This window comes from Cygnus olor, chromosome 1 (assembly GCF_009769625.2).
Source record: "Cygnus olor isolate bCygOlo1 chromosome 1, bCygOlo1.pri.v2, whole genome shotgun sequence".
Lineage (NCBI taxonomy): Eukaryota > Metazoa > Chordata > Aves > Anseriformes > Anatidae > Cygnus > Cygnus olor.
Window position 1 is genome coordinate 148884681 of NC_049169.1, and position 26863 is coordinate 148911543.

The window sequence follows — 26863 nt, forward strand, 5'->3', positions numbered from 1 at the left end:
TCCTAATCTTTAAATCTGAAAGATTTTCTTAAAGAGTTTGTTTATACTGATACTCTTTCTGTTAGCCCTAATGGGTATCCAAGCCACCTTGTATACACCTGTATTTTAAGTATCTAGTGCAGTATTTCTCCTAAAGTATAAATGGCTTTATATATATTCAAAAGTGAAAAATGTCTACAATGTCTTCAAAGCCAGTCCACATATACAAAGTATCTACTGTGGGCACAGGTTTGCTTTCTGAAGGACAACAAAAATCTTTTTTGCTCTATTACATATACAAGGGAAAATATGGACTTACTTTAGAAAGATCACTCTTTGAATCTTACTTTCTTTTTCTCATGAAAATGTTGTTGTAATGAGTGTTAAACTAAGTCATTCTAGGACATATAACAAAGATAAGGAAATCATCTATCATCACACTCATAATTTCATAGATCCTGCCACTGAAGTTTTCCTGCCCCTCAGAAGTTTCATTAACTTATCTTTCAGTCTTTCTTCAGAGGTTCCAGTCATGAGACTCCTGTTTGATTTTATTTTATTTTTTTCCAATTTTATGCTTCTATTTTGAGGTGGGATTGCTTGTTTCTGGGTAGACTATTCCAGTTGAGTGTGTAGCATTGGCTATGCAGAAGACTCTGTTTCTATGTCATTTCCCAACATTTGTGCATCCATCTGTTGTCTTTTTCAGACATAACCATAAAGAAATCAAAGGACAGCAACACTCCCCTCCCCCCATCCTTTTCTTTTTTTCCTGAGAAATCATATATTGGATGTAAAATCCCTCTTGGTGTATATAAGTAGTTCAAATTTGTTTTTGAAAGGTTTATTTCTTTAAATTCTTCAGCACTAAATTTCACTCTCCATTCAGCAAATTTTCAGCTCAGACGAAGTTCTGAATGTCCTTCTTTTTCACTTGATTAACTTTTTTTTATCTTTCTGCATACTTGATTCCTCATTGTCTAGCCCTGTTTCTAATTTATTAATACATTACTAAAAAAAACATATATGAAAACATGACACCCTGCTTTTAACCTTTTGTACTGATGAAATTTGATTCTTTTTTTCCTCTCCTTCTTTCCCCTTATTCAGTTTGTATATGTGACTGTATAGTTCTCTCAAGCAATAATAATCTGTTTACTACCTACCTTTTTTATAGACCTCGTTAATAGATTTTTGAAGGGCTAAATAAATTGTCACCAGGATCACATTTTCATTTTTATACTCAGAAATAATTTGGATTCATTAGAGGGAGAATTCACCTTTGCAGAAATCAGTCAGATTAGACTTTCTCATATGACTACTTTCAGTTTGTGTTATTATTCCACTTTTAATTATTGCCATAACCAATTTATTAGCTTTTAAATATGTCTGTGGCTTACTTGACAGAGATCCTCTGGATGACTCAGGGAATCATTCTGAAATATAAGCTAGAATATTTTCTACTCTCAAATCGTCTAATGTATTATGTATTATTACAATCTATGACAGACTGTATAACTGACTATTTCTGGTGTTTAATTCTCAAACTCTATGTTAATATTCCAACATTATCTTTTATTTGCTGAACAAACTGTAGCAAAAACAAATGAAAATAAATGTGAAGGGCAAATCTCTGCATCTCATTTTTTCCCTGATATTAGTGACCTATGCAAATTGTTAGATGTGTCAGCAGATAGTTGCAGATAGACTTGACCCCATGTAGCATATAAAATCGTCCAAGAAAAACTGCAATGAAGTAAATATTTGAAAATCTGGGAAGAAACAACACCTTTGATCAAAGACAAAAAGTTCCCTTTAAAACAGCTTGCCGAAATATCAGTGTTGCATAACTCTGGCAAACCTTTATGAAAAGAAAAAGGGTACAAACAAGCTATTGTGACGGCAAAGTTAAATAAATACAATGCCATAAGAGTAATCTGATAGTGATTTAGTGCATAAATTACAAGCTTATCTTGTTTCAGTTGCGTGTAACACTTCTGCAATATCACTGGGGAAGAGAGAGTATCTTTTTGGTTGTCATTATTGCATAATAATCAGCAAAGGAATACAAATGAAATGTGAAAAACAGTCAGTCCAAAATCCTATGATTCTCCCTGAGATGACACTATATTTAACAGAATATCTCTGCAGGCATGTTTTAGTTATAATGAAATGAAATTGATATTGTTGTCTAATGTATTAGTATAAGAAGAATATATAATATAGTATAACAACAGTATAAAAGTTTAGACAAAACGTTTGAAATTGAGATAGCATCATATAATCAAATGAGATCAAATAGAAGGAACTTTGTAGAAAGGACTGCACATTAAAATGTAGTGTTTTATTCAGTTTCCCACAACGATATTACATCGAACAGTGAAAGCATTTTGATATTTCAGATAAAAATGTATGTTTTAGATTACTAAAGATTATGGGAATCTGGCAGAGGAAAAACAAGGGGTAGGGCTACTTCTCTTAATGGAGACAGCAGCTAGTACAGCCACTCACAGGCTAGTGTCACACTCATCATGCAACTCGATAAGTATATTTTTGTGGGCTGAAAATGATACCTAGTGTGATCTGTCTTGTAATATTCACCTCAGTTATCCCTATGAGACTGATATAAACCAAAAACTTTTTCCCTGGATTAAGTATACAGAATTAATCCCAGTATTAGACAGGCCCTTTGAAGATAAAAAGTGTCATATACATTGTATATACTATTAAAATCAGTTATTTCTTTTGCAGAAGCATATGCTAACACTGAAATATGGCCCCTTTTCAGAAGGAATCACAGAGAAATTCCTGGGTCTTCTCTGGAATTACAGCGTTTGGAGAAATTAGACCTATATTTTTTTTCTTTCCAAGGTCTGCCAAGTCCCCATATGTGAGAACATGTTAGTCCACTGATAACATTTAAACAGATTGGGAAAAGTAAACATTTGCATTTCTGAAATGCAACAGAAGAAAAAGGAAGGGAAGAAAAAAGGAAGGAAGCATATAGGAAGTGAATAGAACTGTGTATTATTCACATCTTGTCCACTTGAGTGAGGCAAACATACTCTACATGAGCAAAATAGATGTTTTCTATTCTACTTTCCAGAAGTAGAATTTCTCAAACACTATTAACACTAGAAATGCTTGGTTGATTATCTAGACATCTAGACTTCCTTTTTTTTCTTTTTTTTTTTTTTTCTATTTAAAATCTAATACGTCTTTTATATGTTCCAAACTTGCAATGAATCTTTACCTCTTTAAGCCAATTAATCTTGATTCTTGGTCAGTTAGAAGAAACAAATATAAAGATGGGATATTGAATAGTGATTCCTCTGAAGACAAGATAGATCTATGACTTCTACCTGATTTTGTGTGCCAGACCAGCCAGTCATGTCTGATGCAGAATGGAAGAGGGGATCCATCAGGACAGTATGAGGTAGGTACCACTTTGAGAAAGCCTTAGTCTTAGATCATGAGATTTGAGACTTGGTAGTAGAAGATCAGCCTTAAGAGCTTTGGAATGATGGGATTAGTTTACATTCATCAGCTACTGCTAGTGATAGCCTTGAAGAGCCCATAGTAAAGAACCCCTGCAATGCTTATTGTGCTCTCACAGAAAATATGATTTATCAACTGCATGATGTGCATGATCAAAAGCTGATGTCAGGGATCTGACTAAAACGTCTTCACCTCCTTCCCATAGATATCCCCCAATATATGCCCCCTCCCAGGCAAGGTTCAGCTACCTGGGTTAAAGTCAGTTTTTGATGCATCTGTGTGACTTCAAATTAGAGATGTGTAAGCAAAAAAGGAGAACCTGCCATCAACTTCTTTTAGGCTCAGACACTCACCCTGTTTGGATGTCTCACATTCAGGTCAGAACAACAGCATGTAAATCTGAAGGCTTTATGACAAAATATATGTTAAAAGCAAGGGAAAGATGTGTGACAACTTGAGAACACTGAGAGTGGCAATAGTGCAGTGGCATCTCCAGATTAGTTCTTGGGTTCAAAAATAACACAAAAAAAGAGAAAATCCAACCTGTTTAGTCTCTAGGTAATTTGCAGAACAATAATATTCTTATAATCAGTTTTAAATAAACATTAAAATAAACTTATATAGGCGATTTAGACAGAATTCTGTCTGCATGATCAGGATGAAAATTCAGCACCAAAGCTGAATAAGTATTATGCCTAAAAAGGGTATAGTTCTAAATGGAAAGAGAAATTCAAGGCATAGGAAGCTATTTCTCTGCATATGAGAATTTAACAACTCCCCTCATCTGCCAGAAATCTTTAGCAGCTGTTGCAAGTTGGTTAGAGGTCCTCTGGGCCCATAAGGGTTGTCTCTTCTGAACACTAGATATTTGTGGGCAGAAAAAGTCAAGCTTTTAATTTGAAGAAGCAAGGGATATGAAAAGAGAAATTATCTTGGCCTGCATACACTGCTAGCCAGCAGTATCAATCTTCTGAATAGCATCATGTTGAAATAATTAATATAGAGTATCATCACCTTAATAATGGTGGAGAGCACAGTTGAAGACAAAAGACTTTTCACCTTGACAAGTTATTTTGTTCATGAATTCAGATATATTTTTTGAATATAACGTTAAAACAGGCCCCTGCCCATTGCAAACTGACTTGAAGTCAGTGGTCCTAAGATCTTCCAGAGGAGCTGATCAGACACTTTAAGGATTAATCATTTGTTTTATTATAATTGCATCTCCTGGTTTGTACATTTTAATATATTATCTGTGTAGATGACTATTAAGCTCTCAAAATCAAAGGCTAGTATCCACTTTTTATTTATTTATTATTTTTTTTTACTAGGCTACTTGTATCTATAATGAGTTAGTTAATCTCCAGTTTCCTCACCCAAAGGGATGTTTATGATCTTCCAAATAAAGTTTATTTGCAATATTATGTAAAAGCTAAGAGTGAATACTAATACAGATGATGAGTTAAGGTTTGAGGATATTATAGAAAAGGGAAGTTAATCATTATGATGAACCCATTTGATTGGATGGCTAACCATCAGAAAGATAGGGCTGGCAGATCTGGGTTTTGCACAATATTTATACCTTGCAGAACCTTAATTTATTTTGTCAGATTTCCCCTATATCTGTGTCTAACTTCTCTTAAAGATTACAAAAGTGATGGGGACGCACTGATGCCATCTCCTCTGTAGTAATTTCTCCATAATGAAAGCAACATATCTGTATTAGTAGCTGGCATATCCACATTTCTCTTGTTGTCTTTTCCAATATAAACAATGAAGATATGAGTAAAGCAGCTTGTCATTCCTCTCATTTGTGTTCGGTTAAAAGAAATCTTGTTATGTAGTATACGAATTTAAGCTGAGATCAAAAATGTTCTGGCAAATAAATTTCAACCTTGGTTTACCTGTCCTCTACCTTCAAGTAAAATAGTATGCGTGTCTTTCAAATTATATTATTCGTATGAGATTCATATGAAATTTTAATATCCTAGTAAAATAGGAAAGAAACAAGTTTAGCCATTTAATTTACCATCATTCTGAAACACTAAAAGGTTTTGTCTCTTAATATAATACTTTTCATTCACTGGCATAAAGATCTTCTAGACGGACATTATTATATTTATCTTATGATATTCCAAACATGCAGATACAGAAGGCATTAATTATAATAAAACATAAATAAGAACAAAGGTCAAAATACCCACCAGACAGCTGTGTTTGTTCCCAAATTACTGTAAATTTCAGGCATAAGTTTCCATAATATGAAACAGGCATTCTCATTTCCTACTGCAGTGTTTTAACACAAGGAATTAAAAAAATGCACATAGAATGGAATAGCTGGAAAATATAATGTCTGTTCTACAGGAAGCTCAGATTGTTAATCTATTTTCATTCAGGATCAGATAAAAAGAAAGCAAAAAAAAAAAGAATATACACATATTATGTGTGTGTGCTTGTGTGTATTTACAAACCAACTATTCCACAAAGCAGAATGGTTTTGCGTCAATACTAATGTAATGAAATACAAAAGAGCATGATCTGTATTTAGGCAAATGTTTAATGAACAATGATGAACAATGCTTGTCTGTATAAGCAGAATGACAATAGTTTCTGTAGAAAGAAGTGTTTGAACCTTACTGAAAATTAATATTACACCAGTTAAAATTGTTTGATTTGATAATGTTGCAATAAAGTGAAAATGATAACCTTTTTTACATTGCTATTTTTGTCCACTGAAACTATTCAGGAATTATTATATAGTATATCAAGTATCATTATCTTACTCTCAACCATCCACATATTCCAAAACCTCTGTTTTGTTATATGCTTTCAAGTAATATTTAATCACCTGACTGTACCACTGACTCTCATTGGTGAAACCATCCTGCAAGGTTTGGTCTTCATCTCGTTATCACATCAGCTCATTATTTCTGCACTACTTGTGTGCTTAGCCAGTCCTATTCAGAGCAGAACTGAGAATGAAGGTTGGTTGAAGAGAAATGTCACCAGCAGTCCCACAGCTCTCATGGGCAGAAGGCTATCCATAGCACACATAGAAAATGTGGTTTTCCTGAAGTCAGACAGTCCTTACTGCTCAAAACTGACAAAATTCCTGGGAGAGCTCACATTCGTAACACTACCCATGTCAGATTTAATCAGATCTTGTACCAGTTAGCCATCTGTATTTTGGTTGTTTAGTCTCTAAAATGCACACATAAACTATCTAAAAGACATCTCGATAAAACATGACATCTCAAGTGCTGATGCACAAAGCAGGCTCTGAGATTGACCCATGTGTTTCTTAAAGAAGAGGCACTGTCACTCAAACTAACACATAATACCCTGGTGATCCAAACGTAAAAAGCTTTTCAGAGACTGCACTGAACAGACAGTGGATAAGTCGGTAGGTGACAGTAGCTATTACTTCCCTGATGTACAGCATGCATAAGATTTAAAGTGAAATTTACAGCAAAAGCTTCATCGCAAAAAGAAATGTAAGAAAATGTAAGAAAATGTAAGAAAAATAAGACTACTACTAACAAATGTTATTTTTAAATTTAAAAAAATTTTCATAGAAAGATTGAGATGGAGACTAGAAAAGACAACATTATCAACTGTGGTAATGTCACAGAATAGACAACAATTCACTGAGTTAAAATTAAAAAATAATAATAATAATAATTAAAAAAAAAAAGGGAATTTAAGCATATAACCTAACTTGAAATGCACATATAATGCTTTTAAATAGTTCATACTTTCATAGCGCTGTGAATTAGGCAGATATGTAGAGATTCGGCATGCAAAGAAGGTATCACCCATTGCATATAGGCAACATGTTGCATATGAAAATCTTTAAGATTAGTTTTGACTGCAGAAAATCATATGCTGTGGTTGTTTTACCCAACTGGGCAGCTGAGCTCCACCAGATTCTCTTGCTCCCCCTCCTCAAAGGGAAAGGGGGGAAATACAATGAAAAGGGCTCAGGGGTTGAGATAAGGACAGGGAGATCACTCAACAATTATTGCGACAGGCAAAACAGACTCTGTGTAGGGCAATTAAATAAATTTATTACCAATTACTAACAATCTAGAGAAGTGAGAAACAATGAAAACAAACTAAAACCACCTTACCCCCATCCACCCTCTTCCACCTCCTCCCCCAGAGTGGAGCAGGTGAATGGGTGAATGGTGGTTGCAGTCAGTCTACAGCACTTCACCATCGCTGCTCCTTCATGGTCACTCTCTTCCCTTGCTCCAGCGCGGGGTCCCTCACACAGGACACAGTCCTTCCCGAAATGACCCTGCATGGGTTTCCCACAGGCAGCAGCTTTTCAACAAATGCTCCAGATATGGGTCCATACCATGGGGTCCATCCCTCAGGAGTACACTGCTCCAACCTGGGTCCCCCATGGGTAGCAGCTCCTGCCACGTCACCTGCTCCTGCGTGGGCTCCTCTCTATGGGCTACAGCACCGGCCCAGAGTCTGCTCCAGTGGGGGTTCTGCACAGGCAGCAACCTCTTTCAGGTCAGACCCATCAGCTCCACTGTGGGTTCCTCCACAGGCTGCAGCGTGGAGATCTGCTCTGCCTTGAGACCCATGGGCTGCAGGGGGACAGCCTGCTCCACCAGGGGCCTCTCCACAGGCTGCAGGGGAATTTCTGCTCTGGTGCCTTAAGCACCTCCTCCCCCTCCTTCTTCACTGACCTTGGGGTCTGCAGGGCTGTTCCTCACTCCTCACTTTCCCAGCTGCTGTTGTGCCACAGCTTTTTGTCCCTTTCCTTAAATCTGCTCTCACAGAGGTGCAAAAAACATCGCTTATTGGCTTGGACAACAGTGGGTCCATTTGGAGCCAGCTGAAACTGCCCTTTATCTAACATGAGGCAGCTTCTGGATTCTTCTCACAGAGGCCACCCCTGCAGCCCTCTGCTACTAAAACCTTGACACATAAACCCACTACATATGCTAAAATTGAGGCTGACGTGAAGAGAAAAAGGGATTTTTCTCAGCACACTGCTTATTCACTGGTGTTGTCAATGAGTCAGCCTGGGCTGGGGACTACTGGGGTGAAAGAGAAAGTGTGTTTCTTGGTTCAGTTCTGTTGAAAAACCTCAAGTTACTTAGTAAGTTATCGCATGGACGTTCTTGAAAAAATCAATTGATTAGTCAGTCTCAGCCTGAGGTACACCTCAGTATACATAAAGACTACAGAATTTAGCCCAAAATATTCACGAGCTTTGGTAGTAGTTGACCTGGACTGGTATCACGCTCTCTTAAGGCAATATTGTAAATTTCTTTATCTCAGTAAGGTACAATTGCCTGATGTGTTTGAAAATGGCAATGAACAGAATGCCTCTGAAGTTCATGAAGGGCCTTTTCCTTTTAAACTGGTATGTGAAATTATTAAGTTGTTCTGTGTTTGAAGACTTCATTTTCCTACTGAGGAATAAATATGGTAGCAAAACATCAATGCAAAGCAGTTAAAATGTATTAAATTCATAGAATTTACTATTGTGAGAGACAGTTTCTGTTGTGACTTCTCTCTTCCTACTTTCTTTCCCTCCCACCATCCTCCACATATACACACTAGGAGCTCTTTGATGATATCTAGATTCCTTTTTGTATTATTATTTTGACAATCTAGCCAGTAACATCAAATTTTTGTTCAGTAACATTTTTTTAAAATAACTTTCATGGAGAATAGCTAAACAGACATTTCATGGAAATCTCACACTGTTCATTTAGGACTGTACTGGTAACAGCAGTCAGGAACGAGGGGGGAAGGGGCAGAAGAGAGCTGAATTCATCTCCTGAAAAGTGGGAAGAATTGTCAGCCATAGAGAATGAAACTGATTGAGCTTTTCCATTCTCCTTTGCTGATACCTCTCATGCAGTGTGACTCAGATATTTCAGTCTATATACTCAATCTGTTTGGACAGAAATTTGGTTATTTAGAATGTGCATGTATACATGAGTGAGAATGATAAGGGGGAGAGAGAGACTGTGAGCATATATGAATAGCAAATACACTGTTATCTCCCCATAATTTTTGCATTCTTGGTAAATCATAATCACATGATTAAAATTAATTTTGCCTGGTTGCGCAGCTAGTATAGTGACTGGGATATGATCAACCAGCATAGTGCTCTGCCTAGCTATACTGCACACTCGGGATGGCAGCTGTTGGCTCCTCTGTAGGCAAATAATTCCGACAGTTTACCTAAAAGTTCTGTCCAATGGCCTTTCAAGACCAGAAAGAATTACTCCAAGGCACAGTCTACCCCCATGTATGATAAGAGACACAAAATATCTGGACTGCTATTCCCCTTGCAGAGACAAAAATAACTATGTTCTTCCTGATGTCCTGAGAGAAAAAGCACATGCTGTGCTCTTTTAGAATCTCAAAATTCCCCACAAACAACCTTGCCTTCTTCCTCTTAACCCTAAATCCATTTATTATCTGTAATGATTTGACAAGCAAATGCATAGTACTGTCTGTTTATTTGTGAAGTGCTAATTCCTTGTCTTGCTAAAACTGGTTATTTGTGATGGGTAGTTGGTATTTTTTCTGTTTCCAGACTTTGGCTTGACATCTGTAAAGTAGAAATAAAATGAATGTCAAATAGTGAATTAATCTGCCTAATTAATAATTAATAGTATATATTTTTATCATGTTATTATTCACTACTTAAAATTTAAAAGATTTTAAGAGATTTAAAAAAGATTAAAAGATTTTGGTTATGATCTTTCTGGGTAGGCACCCATGCATATAAATACAGGTACATAAAGCCAGTGTTGACTCTTACACTTTTCCAAAAGTGCAATTTTCAGTATTTGCCTATAGAAAAAAAAAAAAAAAAAAAAAAAGTTTGGTTTATTTAGGTGGGAAAAATTACCATTAAACCCTCCTGAAATTTTGTAGTTATATTTTTGTATGTGAAAGATGACCTAATTATTCTGTCATACTATCTTTTTTTTTTGCATTATGTCTTGTCTAATAGCCAGGACTGTACCTCTATCAAATACAGAGTTCTGTTAATAGTAAAAAAGAATACATATTTAGATTTATGCAGTTATTTAATATGTGTATGTGGTTGCCCTGATGTTCAATAATCCAATTTATCTGAGTACTTTCCCTTTATTTTCTTTTCCTTGCTAAAAAAGAATAATAACAAAAAAAAACACATTATTTTTTCTGTCCTTTGAGATCAGTCTGACAGATTTCTATTAGCAACTATGATTTTTCAAAGGTTTTCAAAACAGCTGAAAATACAAGCCCATCTCAAATATTATTCTGTTATATGCTTGCAACATATATACAAGATCATAAGATGTAGCCAAAATTACAAATTTAAGAAACACAAAAGCTATGTAGTGTATTATTTTTCTGTTTGTTTATAGTGCCTTATCTTGAATTCACAAAATATCTAGTAATAAAAATTATGCTTTTATCTTCTGCAGTTCTGATTTTGTGCGAAAATTGCTAAAGATTTTCTCTTGTTTCTTGTAAAAAAAAAAAAATGATAAATGAGTGTTCATATATTTTCTCTATAATTTGTATATCTTTCCCAATCTTCTAACTCAGTTTATTTCAGTTCTTGTTGGGAGTTCAATTTTGTTTTCTTTTTTTTTTTTGTATGTTTTGTTTTTACTGAGGATATCATAAAGTGACCGTCCCGTCTGTTGCTGCCACAACCCATCTTTGAACCCTTCAAATGTAATCCAAGACATATTTTATTGACTTGAATCTTCAGAATGTGCGGGTTTGGAAGGTCAATAATTTTGCTCCAGAAAACTTAATATGAAGTCTGGAGGACTTTCTCTGCGTCTGGCTATTTGATGCATGGTCTTCTCTCCTCCCCACCCTTCCATCTTTTCTCTCTGCAATGAAAGACAATAAAAGTGCAGATAGCAAAATGAAAGAAGATGACTGAATATGGCATCATAATATCAATCAGAATCAAAATCAATGCGTATCATCTTGAAGGAGAAAATAGAAAACATATGGGAGATAAAGGAAAATAGTGCATAAAAATGTGCATTTATGAACTTTTCATTGGCTCCTAGTTTTGCTACATTTTCTTGTTCAGAACAAGTCCTGTCAACTATAATTTGAAATACAGTATTTTTAAGCTTTAGACTTTAGAAAGAAAAAAAAAAAAATAGGTCTTGGAAGCTTAATAACAAGACACTTCTTTCATTGGTGAACATTTTCCAGGACTTTATAAGGCAGACCAGCCTTTTCCTGTATGACCACACACATACACACACACACACATCTGTCAGTGCTTAGATATGACCATTTTTGTGCGATAAGTGGTTTCTAACAGGCTACAAGAGATGTTATAATTCAAGATTATTTTTTTTTTTAACTTAATTTGATTTGGTGCAATAGCACCTTAAAAAATAAGTCTGTATTTTGAAAGAGATTATGCCAACTCAGAAAGACAAAAGTTTTATTGTCCCTATGTCCTCAAATAAGATCTTCTGTACCTTTTGTCAATGACCCAAAATTTGCTGAAGTAATTTTAAAGACTTCCACGTGCCAGTTAAGCTATATTATAGAGACATACTCCTGAAATAAGATATTTATCTGTCTCAACATGCCATAAAGTATGTAAGAAAGAAAGAGAATATTTTGTTTATGCTTGAGTTGAGGATGTATTGTTTACTAGGTTGCTAGGTTGCAAGTGTGAAGTATTGACATGGGAAAAAAAAGCAGGAATATTTAATATTTTAATAAAAAAAAATCCTTTCTTCATTAAATATGTTTCATAAACCACCTTATTATCTATGTTAGGTAGATCCAAAATAGACAGTTCTAAACTGTTGGAGATCAGGAAGGAACATCTGAGAATATTTATCTATTACCTGTTATCCAAGCCAGAGTTCCTATCTCCAACCAATAGATATTGCTCAATTAGTAATTAAATATTTAAAAAAAAAAAAAAAAAAAAAAAAGAAAGAAAGAAAAAGAAAAGAAAAGAAAAGAAAAAAACACTATTTATTTTATTCAATCAATGTAGCAATTGAAACGTTAAAAGCTTGGGGGGAGATATAGTCAATACTGGGAAAACCACTTGCTGTTTCGAATTGAGTTTATTTAAGAACAATAAATACACACACCATTTAATTCTCCTTCTCATTAATCATTTATTGTGGATAAGAACCCTCTGTAAGCAATTAAAATTTAATTTGTAATGAAAAAATCTTGTTCTACAGAGTGCAGTAGGCGAAAGCTACTATAAAGAGATAATCATAAAGCATAGATTAGTGATAAAGGCTTTACTTTATCACCTAGCAACCTTACCCACACCTGCCACCACTGCAAACAAGTAAGATAAAAGTTTTGTGATTCTGGGACTACTACATTCAAATTAACTACACACATTAAACCACTACTGACACTAGTAAAAATTGTAATGGATGAGAGGAAATGTGCTGAAACCTACACGAACCCTCTGCTAGATTGCTCCTTTTTGCTCCTTTCAGGTGTCAGTTTTTGAATTTAAATTTTTGGTGCTTGAAGACTTAATCTAAGGGTTTTTTTTTGTTTTGTTTTTGTTTTTGTTTTGTTTTGTTTTGTTTGTTTGTTTTGTTTTGTTTTTTCTTATGAACAGGTATAGAAAGAAGGAAAATAACCAGCTACCTTTATGTTTTATTTGAGCCCATGATAAAGCTGTTAGTAAGCTTTTTGGATATTTGGAATGAATACAGAAAGTAAATTTTAATTATATAACAGCCTAGATAGCAACTATATAACGAATAATTAATGCACTTCAAAAAAAAAAAAAAAAAAAGATAATTAGAAAAGAAAAGAATGGGAAACTGACAAACTTCTCTAGTACTCAGTCATACAGGTGTTTCACCAGCTCCATAAGCTTCTATCCAATCTGTTTTTATATGATCATTTGTGAAGCTTTTCTGTGTCAAAAAGGTTGTTTAATTCTTCTGACTAATATCATTGCTTAAAGACACAAGAAACTAAAATCAACATGTTTAGTTTGCTTTTATTTATAAATACCAATAGTAATAATAGTGGTAATCACTACAACCATGCAGCCATGGCTACACAGCTTCAGGTGACAACATCTTTATTGTGTTTCTCTTTGCTCCCAGAAGTAGACATTGGACCTCACTATTACAGATTTAGCTCCTAGTCTACAGCTGTTCATGTTCATGAACTGTAATGTGTTTCCATGCTGTAGACTGGATAGGGTTTTATTTGAAGGGAAGCAGCACCATCTATTGCAACCTGAAAGCTTAGCACCAGACAATATAAAGAATAGAGCTGGCTTTAGGCCAGTATGAAACTATTTATTGCATTTGTTTTTGTAAGGTTTTCCCAAAACAGTCCCAAATGAGGTTCAGATGATGGTTTCTATATGGTAAAGTATAGGGACAGGAGTGTGCTGCATGTTTATGTAATAAAAATATGCATCTAAGAGAGGTACCTGTTTACACACTGATATAAAATACTGTCATTAGCCTAGTCCTGAGTGACTGTTGCTTTTAAATGACTTGGCTGAAGTTTTCATTTTTGTAGTGGGAGGATAGTCAAATGTTAAGAGTGTGTTTTACCCAAATGAGAGTCTTAAAATTTGCTTTCAAAAGCATTATTAATGTAGGTGTACAGTACAGTATGTTCTTCTAATAATGACAATGCTATTGTCATCCATCTATACTTCTGGTTCTTCTCTTTTTCCAGACTGTCTACAAAGCCTGGCTCTGTTCCCAGTATTTTGAAGTCACACAGTTTCACTGCAGCAACAGAATTCCTTGCAAGCAATACTGTTTGGAGGTCCAGACGAGGTGTCCGTTTATATTACCAGATAATGATGATGTCATCTATGGAGGACTATCAAGTTTCATCTGTACAGGTATAGTATACAAAAAATAATTTCACTTGTTTTCTTAGGTCTAACTGTGAAGGAGAATGTGAATATGTTTCCTCTATTAACTATGAGAGCCTGAAGGTATTCCTCATCACAAAGATTTCTCAAAGGTGTTAGGATTTGAGCCCAGATTTAGTATGCGCATTTAAACTACAGCTTGCCACAGTCATTAACTTTACAAAACAAAATTACTAGGAGAATTTTTTTCTGGTTATTTTTTATGCTTTGTAATTTGGTTGGAAGGTTTTTGTAGCTCTGTGTTGTGTAAACTGAGAAAAACAGCTCTGTGATATCCAATATTCAGAGGGAGAGAGAGAGAGAGAGAGAGAGAGAGAGATGCAAAATCAATTTTTAGTATACTCAACTTTGTTGATCTATATTCTTATGTCAGATAAACAAAGAATCTGAGGTGTAACATTCAGAAGTGTGCAGCTGCAGCAGTTCTTGGATAGCAAACCTCTAAGGAAAGGGCTTTCACTAGTCAAGAATTGAAAGAATCAGATGTTTTGCTGTGAAGCACTGATTTTTTGGTCTCTTCTGGACTCTATTAAATTCTGGAAGGATTTTTAATTTTAAAATATATCATTTATATAGATCTGTGCATTGGTTAATAAAATGGTTTAGTTCCTTTGACATTCCATTCTGTTTCAAACATTATCCCAGAATGGTCCATCCACAGAGGGCATGTTAGGTAAGAAATATCTTTAGTATATCATAGGCACTTCAAATGTCATGTATTTATTTATTTATTTATTGTCAGGACTGGCTGGGATTCATTGATACAAAATTTCAGTTTATATCAATGTTACCTACATATTTCTGGTGCTTATAGTATCAACTGAGAACCTTGAAAATATTTAGGCACCCTATTACAAGTAAATCAGTCAAAAGGCATTTCAACAATTATATTATTTGACAGCTTGGTCTAAATACTTGCAATTAGACAGAATAAATCTTAAATTAGGGCTGCACTAGAAAGCTTGATATGCATTTTGGGGTATATTAGACATAACATATCCAGCTAATCAAAAGAGGCGATTCTCTCTCTGTATTATCAGTGATGCAGCCTCACCTTATGCAGTTCTGAGCTCCACGAAATAAAAAGGTTGTTAAGGTTCTTCAAAGCATCCAGAGACGGGCAACAAGTCTAGTAAAAGGACTGGAGGGCGTGTCACGTGAGGAGAGGCTGAGGACTCTTGGATTGTCTAGTCTGGAGAAAAGGAGGCTAAGAGGCAGCCTCATTGTTCTCTGTGGCTTCCTGAGGAGAGGAAGTAGAAAGGGAGGTGCCACTCTCTGCTCCTTGGGAACTGATGACAGGACACGTGGGAACAGCACAAAGCTGAGCCAGGGGAGGTTCAGACTGGACATAGGAAAAATGTCTTTATTATGACGGTGGGGTGGTCAAAACCTGGAACAGGATTCCTAGAGAGGTGATTGATGCCCCATCCATGTCAGTGTTCAAGAGACATTTAGATAATGCCCTCAGTAATATGCTTTTACTTTTGGCCAGCCCTGAAGTTGTCAGGCAGTTGGACCTAATGATATTTTAAGGTTCTGTTCCTTCCCACTGAACTATTCTGTTCTGTTCTGTTCTGTTCTGTTCTGTTATGTTCTACTCTACTCTACTCTACTCTACTCTACTCTACTCTATTCTCTTCAACTCTAATCTACTCTATTCTACTCCTACTCCTACTCCTACTCCTACTCCTACTTCTACTTCTACTTCTACTTCTACATTATAAATGAGTTGCCCAAGTGAGCTAGTTAAAAATAGAGTAAAATATAAATCCTCAAAAAATGTTCTATGACACCTCAGAGGCAAGCATAATATTTGTGGAAACTCTCTTCACTGTGTACCCTGTGTTTGGATTTAGGGAGATTCTGGTAGCAAGATGTTTACTATATTCCTTCTTGAAGATTAAGCCTAATGCACACAATCCAGCAATATCCATACGTATGCAAGAGACAATGTAATGAAATGTAAGCTGAGTTACAATTTGGTAGTCATCAATAGGGTAATGGTGCTTAGCACTTCTCTTCAGTGCATTTCATAAATATTAACAGCCATCCAATATGCATACAGAGGAATCAAATAAAAATTATTTTCCAGTTTAAATAGGACGATACAGCTGAAGTGAGAGACAAGACCTTTTTATTTACATCTTGTATACATACATATGTGTGTGCCCATGTATTTACACGTGCACACTGGCACACATACACAAAGGAAAAGAACAAACAGTGAGCAAAGACATCATTATCATAGAAAATGTCTTCAGAAATACATATCCACTTCTTCGTTTTCCTAGTACATCTCCAAGTCCAAATTCATTCATAAAACACATAAAAAAGATGACCTTGCAAAGATTACTAACAGTCAATATCACTGGGTTTGGGATGAAAAGCAGATTCAGGGAAGTATTAAATACATTTTACTGCAGATTTTAATAGTGTAGGTATCTATGCTTAAACTCTATGAACAAGCTCTCACTATAGTCAATGAAGGTCTGATGCATGTAATCAACAGAGCTGAGTTATTTAGTTCAGCCTAAGCAGGCATTTGCACCCAAGGAGTGCATGGAATGTCAAAGGAATCAAGGTATTATTGCAAGCATTTAAAATATAATTATGATATAATTATAAATATGATTCTCAAATCACAGTACACTAATACTTGGTTGGACTTTCTGTCCTCTCAAATCAGGTCCCTTAACATATCCATGGACTTGTAAAAGTCAGCATGTTGACATTACATAGTTGTGAGCATGAAAAGATGATGAGGAGATGTATGAAGATGCAATTCAAACTTTCTCTGGAATACATGCTCATTGGCACCCTCTTATTGATCAGCAGCTCAGTGTAAGGTCACATCTTTCCACTGAACAATGAGAAATTATACTAATATCTGCTATGGGACTAAGGAATTACATTTATTTGCAGCTTAACAAAAACAGAATTATTTCATGCAAAGTGCAGCCCATTCAACAGTAGAAAAAAATACTTTACCTCAGAATAGTTTGTGGCTTGACAGCTAACTTGAACTCCTTCTGCAGAAAAGCAACCAAAAGCAGATCCCACATGTCTTGAGGGACATCTGCTGCTGCATTTTTTGTGAGTTCCCTTCTGGCAGATGTTCTGGGAATTTCTCATTACCGGTTATGCTTTTCCTGGGATGGGTGAAATTCATTGGCAAAATAAATAAATAAATATGAGGGTCATGTTGAAAGTATTTCTATTTGATATTTAGATGCTCCCTTCTTCCTAAGTTCAGTGTGAAGCTATTCAATTTTGAGCTCTGTTACAGGAAACACAGCAGAAGCAAACTTTATATTCAGGGATTCCTCATGAACAGTATTTTGCCACAAACCCACATTCATTTAAATCAGGCTTGAATATCTCTGCTGCTCCCAACAGTGACGGTATCCCTCAGAGGGAAATGTTACAGATGCTTTTTCAAATTCTGTACTTTTTTTTTTTTTTTTTTTTTTTTTTTTTTCCCAGAGAAATCTAACAGGAAGTGAATTTGGTTATGGCACTATGAGATATTTTTTCCCACATGAAATTAATACAGGACTTGCTGGCTAGTTAAGGGAAGCTCTTAATTATGAAATATTGTCTGGAGAAAGAAAGAAAGAAAGAAAAAAAAGTGGGAAAGAAAGAGAGGGAAAGAGAGAAAGAAGAGGGAAAGAGGAAAAGAGGGTAAATAGAGAGAAGGAGAGAGAAAGAAAGAGAGGAAGAAAGAGAGGGAGAGAGAGAAAGAAAGAAAGAAAGAGAGAAAGAAAGAAAGAGAGAAAGAAAGAGAGAAAGAAAGAAAGAGAGAAAGAAAGAAAGAAAGAAAGAAAGAAAGAAAGAAAAAGAAAGAAAGAAAAAGAAAGAAAGAAAGAAAAAGAAAGAGAACGAAAGAACGAAAGAGATCGAAAGAACAAACGAAAGACTGAAAGAAAGAATGAACGAATGAAGAAACGAAAGAAAGAAAGAGAGAAAGAGAGAAAGAAAAAGAGAAAGAACCTTCTGCTTATAGGATGATTTATCACTGAAAACACAAGAAAAAATTGTGGATTCTGATATTATTTAATAATGTTTTATAATAATAATAAGGGCACAGAAATAATAATAAGGCCTTCTTTTTCTCTCCTCCATGGTAACAGATTATTTCCTCTAACGTCCAGAAGAGATTCAGGTTAATGGAAAGACAAAGGTCTGATTTCTACAAAGCATTTCTATAAATCATGGAAAGCTAGTCACGCGAAAACGTGTGCTGGCGATGGCTGGCTTTATCTGATGTCGAATACAACGCCGAGGGTGATGTACATCTAAGGCTTACGCGCCGGAACCCGACCTCCGCCGGGTAGGAGGCAGGGGCTGCTTTCCGTGGCCGTGCGCTGCGGCTGCGAGCTGCCGCCTTCACCTCCCGCCGCCGCGGCGAGCATTTTCGGGGAGCAGCACCTAGTGGAGGCGGGGGAACAAAGCGGCTCTTGGCAAATCCGAGCGCATCTGTTTGAAAGCAATAAATGTCAGGCCGGCTCGACAAAAATAGCAAGAAAGTAGGACAGAGAACTCATGTATGTTGTTTGCTTGCTCGTTTGTTTGTTTTCTTTCTGGACAGGGTATTTCTTGATGTTGGAAGCTGTAAAAAAAAAAAATAAATAAAAAATAAAAGTGCACTGGAGAATGTGAAAAGAAAAATAGCAGAGGTTTTATCTTACCTTGGAAGGTCCATGTGACGAGAAAACAACATAGGACTGGTGATTTGTCCCGAAGAAATTCGACAGGATAGTTGGAAGGGTGGAAGTGAAGGAAGGAAGGGTGGAAGGGTGGAAGGGTGGAAGGAAGGGTGGAAGGAAGGGTGGAAGGGTGGAAGGGTGGAAGGAAGGAAGGGTGGAAGGAAGGGTGGAAGGAAGGAAGGGTGGAAGGAAGGAAGGAAGGAAGGAAGGAAGGAAGGAAGGAAGGAAGGAAGGAAGGAAGGAAGGAAGGAAGGAGAAAAAGGGAAAAGGAAAGGGAAAGGGAAAGGGAAAGGGAAAGGGAAAGGGAAAGGGAAAGGGAAAGGGAAAGGGAAAGGGAAAGGGGGAGGGGGAGGGGGAGGGGGAGGGGGAGGGGGAGGGGGAGGGCGAGGGGGAAGGGGAAGGGGAAGGGAAAGGGGAAAGAGGAAGGGAAGGGAAGGGAAGGGAAGGGAAGGGAAGGGAAGGGAAGGGAAGGGAAGGGAAGGGAAGGGAAGGGAAGGGAAGGGAAGGGAAGGGAAGGGAAGGGAAGGGAAGGGAAGTGAAGGGAAGGGAAGGGAAGGTAAGGGAAAGGAGGAAAGGAGGGAAGGGAAGGAAGAACGGGAAAGGAAGGAAGGGAAGGGAAGGGAAAGGGAAAGGGGCGGAAAAGAAAGGAGCGGAAAGGAAAGGAAAGGAGCGGAAAGGAAAGGAGCGGAAAGGAAAGGAAAGGAAAGGAAAGAAGGAAAGGAAAGGGAAAGGAAAGGAAAGAAGGAAAGGAAAGGAAGGAAGAGGAAAGGAAAAGGAAGGAAAGGAAAGGAAAGGTGGGGAAAGGAAAGGAAAGGGAGGAAAGGAAAGGAAAGGAAGGAAGGAAAGGAAAAGGGAAAGGAAGGAAAGAAAGGAAAAGGAAAGAAAGGAAAGGAAAGAAGGAAAGGAAGGAAAGGAAGGGAAGGAAGGAAAGGAAAGGAAAGAAGGAAAGGAAAGGAAAAGGAAAGGAAAGGAAGGAAAGGAAAGAAAGGAAAGGAAAGGAAAGGAAAGAAGGAGGAAAGGAAAGGAAAGAGGAAGGAGGAAAAGGAGAGGAAAGGAGAAAAGGAGAGGAGAGGAGAGGAGAGGAAGTAGAGGAGAGGAGAGGAATGGAGAGGAGAGGGAGGAGAGGAGAGGAGAGAGAGGAGAGAAGAGGAAGAGGAAGGAGAGGAGAGGAGAGTGAAAGGAGAGGAAAGGAAAGGAAGGAAGGAAAGGAAAAGAGAGGAAGGAAGGAAAGGAAAGAAGGAAGGAAAGGAAAGGAAGGAAAGAAAGGAAAGGAAAGGAAAAAGAAGGAAAGGGAAGGAAAAAGGAAGGAAGGGAAAGGAAAGGAAAGGAAAGGAAAGGAAAGGAAAGGAAAGGAAAAGGAAAGGAAAGGAGCGTAAAGGAAAGGACAGGAAAGGAGCGTAAAGGAAAGGAAAGGAAAGGAAAGGAAAGGAAAGGAAAGGAAAGGAAAGGAAAAGGAAGGAGCGGAAAGGAAAGGAAAGGAAAGGAAAGGAAAGGAAAGGAGCGGAAAGGAAAGGAAAGGAAAGGAAAGGAAAGGAAAGGAAAGGAAAGGAAAAGGACAGTTGTAGTTTACAATATGGATTACTAATGACTTGGAAATTTCTAAAGCACTGCTAAAATGAGTAAGAAGTATTCTAGTATGAGAAAATCTTACTGATGTATCTCCAATGAAAATGATACTGGGAACAGGCCAGGAAATGCTACATTATTTGTGTGTCACTGGAATTTGTATTTCATAGATATACGTGTGAGGATATAGGACAGCTGAAGTGCAAAAGAAGAACAGTACGTCAGGAGGAAGAGTAATCAAAACAATCAGAAACACAATGTGGTTCTGATTATAGAAACATGGGGTTAGAAAACCATTTCCATGAGAAAACCATTTATGTCCCTGCCTTGTCCCCCATCCCCACCCCCTACTTTTCTTCTAGTAAATAGGAGTAAAGAAATCAGTCTTTCCATTAGGCAATCTTATGTCATACAGTTTTTCATATACATTACAATTAAATATATTTGTTCTCATTTTAGATCTTTGGAGTTTATATCCATACGATTAAAATTTTTAGTGGTTTCATGTAATGTTTCTTTGTGCAGCCCTGATGTCTTGAATTGCTAATGCAAAAGAGAATCTTATTTAAGGGAAATGGTAGATGTGTTTAGGCAAATATATGAACACACAACTGATAATGAATGAATCCTATGCAAAGTTTCAGCTCAAGTTTTTAATTGTGACTCCCATGAAACCAGTGTGTATCACTGGTATGAAAGAAAACAGTCCGACTGTTTTCTTTTCTATGTTTTCCTTCATAGATGTAGTCATCTTTTTTCTTTTTTTTTTTTTTTCCTAAGTGCAAATGGAAGATGTGGAAGATTTCTTTCACACATGCTCTTAGTGTGTGAAAAAAGAGTTGAAAAATGTATGACTCTAGGTAGAGAGCACTGGGAATACACTTGTAACACAACTCCTGCTTTTCCCATACCTTTCAGGACAGTGCAGTCCAGCAGATGGCCTGGGGACTGGTCTAGCCCAAGAACTGTTTCTGTCTGGTTTGCTGCCATCTCCCATTGGAGACAGAAAAAGCACGCAGAGGCCATAAATGTTTTCTTTACAGCAAAAATCATCCTTTCAGGCCTGCAGTTTCCCCAACACAGGAAAATTGAGATCTCAGTCTCCACCAAATGACTAATAGAGATGTCCAGAGAGAGAGCAGATTACCTCCTCCATGTATGAGGCCCTTCCCTAAGCATCCACAATGTGCTGTCAACACCAGCACTGCAGCTGCGTCCACGTTAGCAATGCAATTCAGGAGTGCACTTTTGAAGCAAATCTGCTGTTCATACTCCTTTCTGTTTTGCTTGCAATGAGGAGGCGTCTTCAAGGATGTAAACTGGGTTCCTTTGTATTAAACTAAGCTAGGAGACACGCTACAGCACCATAACTTTCACACTTCATGCTACTAATGGGCATTTGAACTTCAGGATCCACTAAAGTTACAGTGAGGTAAAAAGCTTTCAAATGCATTCAGGGTTGACAAGAGATACTCAACACCAGCTTACTCATTATATTCATCTTCTCTTGCCCAAAACTAAATGGTAGTACAGACATACCCTACCCTAGCTGCAGGGCAAACAGTCCCAAAACTGCCATCTATGTGACAAGTCTGGAGCACTTTATCATGACGAAATAGATCTATGTTGCTAAGGACTTTCTTTGTCTTGACCAATACTTATGGTCTCTCTGTGCTTTGTGGCTTGGTTTGATGGTCTACTGGACCATCACCCAGTAGAAAATACCAGGCAGAAAATCCCAGCCACATCCTCACACTTCTTACTGTATAATGAATGTCATGGGATTTCATGGAGCACTTAAGTTCCTTTATGGACAGGATGGGAATATGGTAAGCAGCAATATGGCAGAGATTTGTTGCATTAGCTTCTTCCAACACCAGCATGCCACCCTCTAGTATTTCCTAAGAACAGTGACATCAGAAAAGGTCTATTGTCACCAGAAGAAGAATAAATTTTGTCTTGTTTTCTGTCCTGAACAGAACTCTGATACTTTTTAATGTAGAAGAAGAAAGAAAGGGGACAGAAGAGGGAGGGGACATATAAATGATGTGCTTTCAATCACTCTCATTTTTCACAGAATCACAGAACAGCTGAGGTTGGAAGGGGCCTCTGAAGATCATCTAGTCAAACTCCCCTGCCAAGCAGAATCACCTAGAGCACATTGTGCAGAATGGCATCCAGGCAGGTTTTGATTATCTCCAGAGAAGGAGATTCCACAACCTCTCTGGGCAAACCAGAGTTCCAGTGCTCTGTCACCCTTACAGTAAAGACGTGCTCTCTCATATACAGACAGAACTTTCTGTGCTTCAGTTTGTGCACATTGCTTCTTGTCCTGTCACTGGTCACAACTGAAAAGAGTCTGGTTCCATCCTCTTGACACCCTCCCTTCACATATGCATTGATGAGATCTCCCCTCAGTCTTCTGTTTTCCAAGCTAAACAGGCCCAGCTCCCAGCCTGTCCTCATACAACAGGTGCTCCAGTCCACTAATCATTTTAGCAGCCCTCCTCTGGACTCGCTCCAGTAGTCCCATGTCCCTCTTCTACTGGGGAGCCCAGAATTGGACACAATACTCCAGGTGTGGCCTCACCAGGGCTGAGTAGAGGGGGAGGATCACCTCCCTTGACCTTGTCCAGCAGGTCAGCCCCCAGCCTCTACTGGTGCTTGGGGTTATTCCTCCCGAGGTGCAGGACCCTGCACTTATTCTTGTTGAACTTCACTAGGTTCCTCTTGGCCCATCTCTCCAGCCTGTCAAGGTCCCTCTGAATGGCATCACAGTCCTCTGGGGTATCAGCCACTCCTGCTAGCTTTCTGTAATCAGCAAACTTGCTGAGGGTGCCCTCTGTTCCATCATCCAGGTCATTGATGAGTAAGTTGAATAACACTGAATCCAGTACTGACCCCTGGGGGACACCCCTAGCTACAGGCCTCCAACTAGACTCAGTGCCACTGAGCACAACACTCTGAGGCCTGCTATCCAGCCAATTATCAATCCACCTCACTATCCACTCATCTAGGCCACACTTCCTGAGCTTGCCTATGAGGATGTTACAGGAGATAGTGTCAAAAGCCTTGCTGAAGTCAAGGTAGACCACTTCGACCCGTCTCCCCTCATCCATCCAGCTAGTCATCCCATCATAGAAGGCTATCAGATTGGTTAAGCATGATTTCCCCTTGGTGAATCCATGCTGATTATTCCTGATCACCTTCTTATCTTCCACATGCTTGGAGATGACCTCCAGGATGAGCTGCTCCATCACCTTTCCATTAAGTCCATATTAATTTAGACTCCTAATTTTGTGTGTTCTGTATGGGTGACCCGTTCGGTGACAAACTGGAGCTGATTGATACGGCGGTGCACTAAGGGTTAAGAAGAAGGTTACTCAGAGGCATAGAGTGGTAACCAGGCTAGAATAAGAGAAAGTGGGAACCAACAAGAAGGAGTTGTTAGGCTCGGATGGGCCTATAGAGGGCTACGTGTGATCAAAAGGAATGCACCAATCAGAAGTCTGTAACTATGTTTGCCAGCCACGTGCAGCGCGTGTAGGGGCTCAGAAAAACTATATAAGATCTGGCATTGAGTCAATAAAGAGTCTCCATTTCTTGACTATCTTGGAGTCCGTGTCGTCATTCCCTTCAAATGGTGACCCCGATGTGATAAGGGGTAGAGCAACGCTGCACGAGCGTCCGGAGGGAACCCAGCCAAACGAATCAAGCTCACAGCTGGACTGCAGCTTCAACCCTGGGACATCGCCTGAAGGACAGGTGAGCGGCTGGGCATTCACAATGGGAGCCAATATCTCAGCAGAAGAAGAGGCAATAGTAAAATTATTAACGCAATTATTATTAAAAAGGAGTGTAAAATATGACCCATTTAAGATAAAGCTACTATCGAAGTTTTTGCAAAAACAAGGGATCCCCTCAACGATCTCAGCTGTGTTCGATGTAAAGACTTGGGAACAAGCGGGGGAGAAAGTGTGGGAGGCAGCATCAAGTGGGGATACAAACGCTGCTGGGCTGCGGGCCCACTGCCGGAGGGCAGCGCCATGGCGGCGGGCAGGGTCCGGCACCAGCGGCAGTCCCCGGAGCAAGGCGGGAGCTCACCGGAGAGGAAGAGCCCCAGCTCACCGGGCTGCAGAGCTGACAAGTTAAGACCACCTTCATCAAGCCCTTCCAGTATTATTTGCCGGACTATTCGTTGGACACACTTGCTGCTCCCTACCTTGCTGGACAGTGGCCTCATGATAATCATGGACAAGCTGTTCCATGTATGAGAGACAAAGCCACTCAGACTGAAAGTGCCTGGGCTGAAGAATATTTAGAAAACAAGAGAAGCTCACACAAACGTTCAGCATCGTGGGGCAATCAAATGGGTTTGCAAGATGTCTTTTGTATGAGAATGTGTATTTTATAACAAAGACTTTTGTGGTGTGTAGCAGATAGTGTTTAGAAGACACTTTTCTGGTGGCAATTCTCTCCCCCCTTTCCCCACACACACTTTTTTTAGTAGGGAAGTTTCTTTTTACTTGGCTGTTTTACAGCTACTGGAACCAAAGGATTGCTGAAGTATTTCAGCAGTCTCAAATTATGTGACCTTGCTGAACAGTTTCAGCCCTAAACAAAATAAGACAAGTTAATGTGTTTGAAAATTTTAAAACTGAAGAGTATCTAAAAAGCAGTGTTACTATGTGGTGTACTTTTTTTGTTGATATCATAAATTTGTGCTTCAGGTAAGTCCCACGTAAATAACTGTCTTATAGCAATAAACTTTACTGAGCAAGTAAGTGTAAATCACACTGGCCTGTACAAGTCCTGCATTCAGGGTGAATTGAGCCCCTCTTTAAAACATTATGCAAAAGTTCAGCAAACGAAAAATGTACCAGGAGGTATTAAAATATTAGGTCTGTTAAACTAGTAAATGAGCAGAATTTGATTTGCTATCTTTCTTCCCATTAAAATAGATAGCTGTGTGCAGATGGGACTAAAGAGCTCTGTTTTCAAGTGACAGCTCTGATTTACACTGAAGAACTTGTTGAGGGGGAGAAGGTTTTAAAATAAGTGGGTTTGTGCATCAAATTTGTGTAATATGACCAGTTGATGGTTCTTTTCTAGGTTTTGTGGATATTAATTTCTTCTGAAACAGTTGCAGAGAAAGTTGAAATCTCAGATATACTGCTTTAGATAGGTTGTTTAAAACTGGTATGACTGGATTCACAGAAGATGGGATCATTCAGGTGAAGGAAGTCTGTGATTCTGTTGATTGCTGTGGCAGCTCTACTTTAATGTGAATCTACGCTAAAGACTCAGAATTAAGTAAATACAACAGCTCTTGTTCTAAGACCAGCTTTTACATGTATGCACACAAAAATTAGCCTTAAATTTCACATGTGCTGTCTTCTGCCATAGCAGAGCTACAAGGTAAAGTATTTAAATCAATTTTAAAATAACTTTGAGAGTGTGTAGAACTTTTTTTAAAAAACCTCATGTATAGAGTTGGAATATTTGGCTTTATGGGGAGTTAATCTTTGCGTTGTTCAAGCACAGTCTTAATGAAAGAGTTCAAGTTCTTTTAGCACACTTTAAAACCTAACTATGCATAGACCTAGTCAGTTCCTTCATTAACTACTTTGTAGCTTAAAAAAAAAAAAAAAAAAAAAAAAAAAAACTTAATGTGGTTCAGCTGTCCTTTCCTTGCTTGATGCCGTAGTCCTGTAGCAACAAATTTAAGTACTTGAGAAAGTAAAAGATAATGATTATTTTGTTTATCGCGTTTGTTGCAATTGTAATAGCTACACCATGCCTGTTGCAATGTTTGCAAAAAATGATTAATTGTTTGTTGCACACAATTTGGCTTGTAGAAACAAAAAAAGGGGGAATTATGGGTGACCCGTTTGGTGACAAACTGGAGCTGATTGATACGGCGGTGCACTAAGGGTTAAGAAGAAGGTTACTCAGAGGCATAGAGTGGTAACCAGGCTAGAATAAGAGAAAGTGGGAACCAATAAGAAGGAGTTGTTAGGCTCAGACAGGCCTATAGAGGGCTACGCGTGATCAAAAGGAATGCACCAATCAGAAGTCTGTAACTATGTTTGCCAGCCAAGTGCAGCGCGTGTAGGGGCTCAGAAAAACTATATAAGATCTGGCATTGGGACAATAAAGAGTCTCCATTTCTCGACTATCTTGGAGACTGTGTCGTCATTCCCTT

The 26863-nt window shown here is 38.0% G+C and overlaps 1 protein-coding gene across 1 annotated transcript in view; it reads left to right on the top strand.

Moving 5' to 3' along the window:
* Window positions 1–26863, top strand: part of FAM155A (family with sequence similarity 155 member A) — a 521166-nt gene that overhangs the window by 484719 nt on the left and 9584 nt on the right. Inside the window, exon 2 of the mRNA XM_040537523.1 lies at window positions 14182–14353. Coding sequence (XP_040393457.1) covers window positions 14182–14353 — 172 coding nt within the window. The remainder of the gene's footprint in view (window positions 1–14181; window positions 14354–26863) is intronic.